The sequence below is a fragment of the Corella eumyota genome, chromosome 6 (genome assembly GCF_963082875.1).
Source record: "Corella eumyota chromosome 6, kaCorEumy4.1, whole genome shotgun sequence".
Lineage (NCBI taxonomy): Eukaryota > Metazoa > Chordata > Ascidiacea > Phlebobranchia > Corellidae > Corella > Corella eumyota.
The window spans coordinates 1,399,179-1,405,270 of NC_137495.1; the positions used below are offsets into that span (position 1 = coordinate 1,399,179).

General features: G+C 30.2%; 1 protein-coding gene across 1 annotated transcript; it reads left to right on the top strand.

Moving 5' to 3' along the window:
• Window positions 1-3,986: 3,986 nt before the first annotated feature.
• LOC145754822 (uncharacterized) lies at window positions 3,987-5,296 on the top strand. The gene has a single exon (XM_082570956.1). It carries the CDS (start codon window positions 4,029-4,031, stop codon window positions 4,692-4,694), a length of 666 nt encoding a protein of 221 aa, XP_082427082.1. The 5' UTR covers window positions 3,987-4,028; the 3' UTR covers window positions 4,695-5,296.
• The last annotated feature ends 796 nt before the right edge of the window (window positions 5,297-6,092 follow it).

The following is a 6,092-nucleotide window of genomic DNA, read 5'->3' on the forward strand; positions in this document are numbered from 1 at the left end:
GACTCCCCGCAGTTTAGTCTTTAATCCTTTTACAAAAAGTTTTTGAAACATAAATCTTTAAAAAAAAATAAAAAAACTAACATATTGTAACAATCGAGTCTAATTGTTTTTCGTAAGAAAAGCCGTATTGTAATTTAGAGTTTATTATAGCGAAAAGATACACATACAAACGTTTACAAACTCGTAACACAAATACTGATTACAAATACATTCTGAAACAAAATAATACATCACGTGATAAAGATAAGGGGTAACAGATCGGCAGACGTGTAAACACGTGATCTGAAGAATAGACAGGACTTTGGCGTAAACAACAAGATGGCGGATTCGTTACATTCCCCCCTTTCCAATGAAAGCAGAAAATATACAACAAAAATAAGAAACGAATTCACCATGTAACTAACAGAGTTTATGGAGCCTTGCTTTGCCAACGACCATAGGTTTGTTTAGACACCTTGGTTTTTTTATGCGATAGGTATTGTTATTGAGTTTTTGCGTAATTACAGAAACTGCGCAAATGTCTTTTAGTAAATTTCCACCCGAACTTTTGTTACGAAGCCAGACCGTCTCTCCGGGAACAAAACATCGCGATTCTTCACTTTTATCTCTTTTTCTTTCCTTGCACTCCGCACACTACCTTTTGTATTTAATCACATCAGCTTTTAATGATGTCCAATAAAAACGTCGTCGTAATCTCTTAAGCGTCGACATAACCCCCTTATGGCCTTCATGCGCCTTCTTTAAAATCCCTGCCTGCAGCGACGCTTCTTCTAAAAAAAATCCCTGCCTGCAGCAACCATTTGTAAGTGGAGTATTGACCCCGATGCCGACTCCCATTTTCGAAATAGAATATCATCTTTGATCATCAATGAAGATAGCTGCCCATCAAATTTTGTGGGAACTACAAATGGGGCTTAGAACGAAGACAAAGCTTTTCATTTATTATATCAGGGTCTTCTAAACGGGCCTGGGCAATTTCCTTTTCTAAAGTATTATCGTCATTTGATATTAATATTGAACGAATAGGCATATAAAAAGTTTTTTTTTCTTAACTAGTTTCTTTTTGGTAGTAATCGCCTTTGGTTGTTGGATTGTGTTCATTTCTGTACAAGAAAATGGTTTAGTCGGACTGGAAATAAGATCAAACGCACACGGTAAATTAGAATGGCTTGATTTTGAAATGTAGTCTTTGGTGCTGGTACACGATATTGGGTTAGGGCTTAAATCCACTCGATACAGCTGTTCGTAAAGTTGTCCAGTTTCCACGGCACTTTCGATAGTAGATGGTAAATGGTGATAAATTGCGGAGTGCAATTCTTGATCGTGTTTTATGGCATTCATGAAACAATTCATCTTTAATTTTTCTAGTTCTTTTGTGCTTGAATTGGTATAAATCGGACATTGCCGAACCATGTTGGCAATGTCGGTTAAAAGTGAATCTAAGGATTCGTTCACTCTTCTTTTTCGGCTATGTAGCTCGTTCAATAGATTTAAATTCGGGGAAGAAAAACGTTTACGCAGTTTATCCTTCAAAACTGCTACTGATGTACGGTCACTTCCAAATAAGTTGGTGACGATACTGGCAGCCTTACCATACAAACTTAACGCTAGTTTATAGCCGCTTTCCCGTGAATCCCAACCGACGGCCTTCGATATAAGGTCAAATTTTATTAAATATTCTTCGACGTCGGTTTTGCCGGTATATTTTTCCAGATCTTGATTAGATGTTAAAAGAGCTCTGTTGATTGGCCAAACTTCATATGTTTTATTTCTTCTTTTAGAGAGGCTAGTTTTTTTTAATTTCTTGTAGTTTTTGTCCAACAGCGCGTTTAATTTTCATCGACAACTTGGTTGTAAGATAATGGTCCATTTTGTTTAATTTAATATTTTTATTTTTGACAAGTGTGAAACACACGATTGTAATTTCTTGCAGCAATACTTCTATAAAATTCTTCACGACTTCAAAAGACCAGGAGAATCCAATGTAATGATCGAGTCTGCTATCTTTCGTAAAAAAAGCCGTAATATAATTTATAGTTTATTATTACGGAAAGATTCACATACAACCGTTCACAATCTCGCATCACGAATACTATTTATAAATACATTTAAAACAGTTAAACTAATACATCACGTGATTAAAAACACGTGATAGAGATAAAGGGTAACAGATCGTAAATAGGTGTAAACACGTGATTTGAGGAATAGATAAGACTTTGGCATAAACAACAAGATGGCGGATTCGTTTGGACAATCGATGGTTTTTGAATTTTTTATTAGAGGTCTTATTTGAACAGTTTAATAATATGATAAAATCAAATAACAAACTGTTGTTCACATACATTTAAGTTCTATCTTACATCGAATTAAAACAGATTTAGAAAAATATTACATTTCCGAATGAATTTCTTATTAATATAATCACATACATAAAACAAAAATACCTTTTGTGTTGTTTCCAATCATCTTAAACATCGGTAAATATCCACAATTTTCATATTGTGATGTCACAAATAACGTCATAATCCCCAGATCTTTAATCAGATGTAGCTTTAAAATATTAAATTTACTATATAAGCTAGAAAAAGTTTATTTTTATACATTAATTCCGTCGAATAGTTCAACTAAATATCCTCAAAAAGGTGTAAAAAAACAATAAACTTTAGTTTTTAATTAAATTTCTAAACAAAATTATAATTTTAGCTAAGAAACTATTAGACAGCAAATATTTAGTGACAATGATTGCCTATGTCTTATAAATTTATGAAGATGAAATCCAGACAGCTTTACTGACAAATATTAATAGTTTAAAGTTAAGACGCTATAAGCCTCTACGCTTACTTACAAGACTGCTGCTTATATGGGTCGCCTGAAAATGAGGGAATGGAAATTGAAGGAGCGGAAAATAAAGGAACTGGAAAATGAAGGAACCGGAAAATGAAGGAATCCCTCAATTTCCGGTTCCTTTAATTTCAGTACCTTTATTTTTTGTTTTTTTAATTTTCCGTTCCTCCAATATCCGTTCCTTCATTTTTTATTTGCTCAAATTCCGCGTATCCGCTTATATAAGTAGAAATGTGTATGACAACGGTACTTTCCCCCTTTTTGAAATTAATTCAAGCGGTTGAAAATTTTGTTGGATTGGCAAGTTTTATAATTTTAAGTTATATGTTTAGAAAAAAACAACAGTAAATTACTAAAAATATGTTATAATTTGCATTTGGTATTAATAGAAAGGTAAGAAAACTACATCTAAGTAAAATATTAGTTTTTGTTTTGAAAAAAATAATAAAAGTTTCAAATTTATTTAACTTTTTTACCAAACTGAAATAATCATTTTTCGTTTTGTTTATGAAAATGTAACTGGCAACTTTATGTTTGGCATTACTTAGTGTTTTGTAGTGCACAGTTAAAAGCCCTGTTTTGTGGTTTCAAATAAACATGTCATTATACTGGTATGAGCATAGTGACCTAATAAAGCAGCATAATTTTTTATTTTTTTGTATATATCTTTATCCTCGATGTGGGAAAGTCGAATGCGCAACTTAAACATAGAGTAACATCAGTTACTCCGACCCAGTCTCGAGTTGCCTGTGGCTGTTTGGGATATTATAGAGACTATAATTGCCCAGTAATTACACTGCTGATTAAGTGCTGGCTCAGCAGGAGTTCATACCGTTTATAGCGCCTTACTCAAGGGCGCTACAGCATGAGATCAGTGGGAATTGAACCCACGACCTCATGTGCGGTGTAGCAAGAGTTCTTACCACTACACCACGTTGCCGCGTTAAATAATATAGCATATGGCATGTTTTATAGTTGTTTATAGCTGCTGAAAATGCAAGAGTTGGCAATAAGCATAGTAAAAACTATTCTTAATTACTAAAGTCAGAAATTTTTTTTAAAATTTGTAAGTGTTGTCTGATTGTATGAGCCATTTTTTAATTCTTAAAGTAAATAAAATTTAATTGGTTTTGTAAAGCAGGTCTTCATAGGTGATAATACTTTGCTAGTCATAACTTTATATAATGATTGATAAAGGTAATGATGTTAAAATAAAACGAATTTATATGGAACATTCTAAGCAAGTTTTAAATTTTCTTGAACACCACTATTCTGGCAAAGCAATACCCCATCGTATGTTACAATATGACCATTATGAAGGAGTAAAAATAGATGCACAAATAGCATTGGAATACCTTTCTTATGGGGTTTCTCTAGCTGCATTTGATACAACTACAAATGCTATGCTAGCAGTGAGTTTAAATGTGATTGAAGAGCTGGATAAACCACTAAAAAATACAACTCTGAAGTTTGTGGATCCAAAATTGGAAGCCAAATTTAGATTTATTGAGTTTCTCGAAAAAGACACTTTACAATTACTTAAAGCCAAGAAAATATTTAAAACTAGTATAGGTGCAGTACATGAAAGTTACAGAAATAAAGGACTGTGGATTAGAATGTGTGTAACCACACTAAAACTAGCTCAAATTTTAGATTGTGAATACAGTGTTGCAGTTATCACAACGGCATTTTATTCAGGAAAAATGAACATTAAAGTCATTAAGGAAATCAAGTATGCTGACTATATTGACGAAAAAACAGGACTTCGACCATTTAAAGGCTTAATTATAAAACCACATACCCATGCAAGGCTAGTGGCTTTCCCATGTAAAATAACTGCTAAACTATAGTAAAAAATATACATCATTAAATGGGAATTTTGCCACATATTTGTATATGTTTTACACATTACGCGTTTATATTGGTAAAAAGAAAAATTTATACGTGTTTCTTTTTATAAGTTTTAATGAAAATGGCATAACATCACTTCCTGAACAAAGTTTAATAAATCATGATGGTAACCATAAGTCAAATATAAAAATTTATGATGCTTTAGATATTTTTTTAACAATTACTATTTTATTTCATATTTAAATGGAGTAACAACATTTTTATGTACTGATTCTTATGTGTTTCGACTTTGGTTTGTTTGCACTAAGCCATTGCACCACGGTAAGGCAGAATTTATTATTCACAATAATTATGGTTTGAAATCTTAGATTTCGAAACATATTGTTATTGTCAGTATTATTTTTATTCTTACTCATCCAAATTTTGAAATAAAATAACTTTTGATCTTGTGTATATAAAGTTCTAAAATTTTAAAAAGTTGTTTAAAATAATATTGTGTTCCAATTATTACTAATTGCTTGTTTATTTATTATAATTTAAAGATCGTTATTAGGTTTTCAAATTTTGGTCAGTTTTATATTATAATATTGTTAACTCAAAAATAGCCTTGAAATTTAATTTTTGTTTGTTTATTATATTTAAATTCTTGTTTGTTTATTAAAAGTAAAGTTCGATATTAGGCATTAAAAATTTAGTACAATAATGTATTTTATAATACAAGTAGTTAAACTCTTATTAAAAAAATATTTTTTTTTGTTTATTATATTTAATTTTTGTTTATTATATTTAAATGCTTGTTTATTTATTAAAAATCAAAAATTAAATTTTGGAATTTAAAATTTAGTTTAATGTATATCCTAATATTGACAACTTGAAACTGGGTTAAAAAATTAATTTTTGTTTTTTTATTTGTTAAATATATTTAAATGCTAGTTTGTTGATTAAAAATTAATAATTAATTTTAATTATCAAATTGTTGGTCTAATTTATATATAAATTCCAATAAGAGAAATTGTGTTTGTTTATTGCAGTTGAATTCCTAATTGTTTACTAAAACTTAAAGATTAATATTTTAAAACTTTTAAATCGATTTTGCTTTAAAATTTTTAGTCTAACATTTTAAAGGAGGTATACTTCATATTTGTTTAATTAGTTTAGTTAATCTTTTTAATTATGTAATGTGTAGGGAGTTGTGTCAGGAGGGGGGCAGAAAGGTCCTGCTATGTATTAAATTACTTAACCAAATTCCTAGGTAAACCCTTATTCAAATATAGTTCTGGATAACATACTTTAATGATAACAATAATAATATTATAATATTAGGGCAAATATATTACATTACGCTAAATAATTTCTAAACTAACATCATTCCTTATCATATAAAATGCACTAACTTC

What these genes read in the sequence shown, in the direction of transcription:
- LOC145754822 (XM_082570956.1), top strand. Translation starts at nt 4,029, where the DNA reads ATGATTGATAAAGGTAATGATGTTAAAATAAAACGAATTTATATGGAA.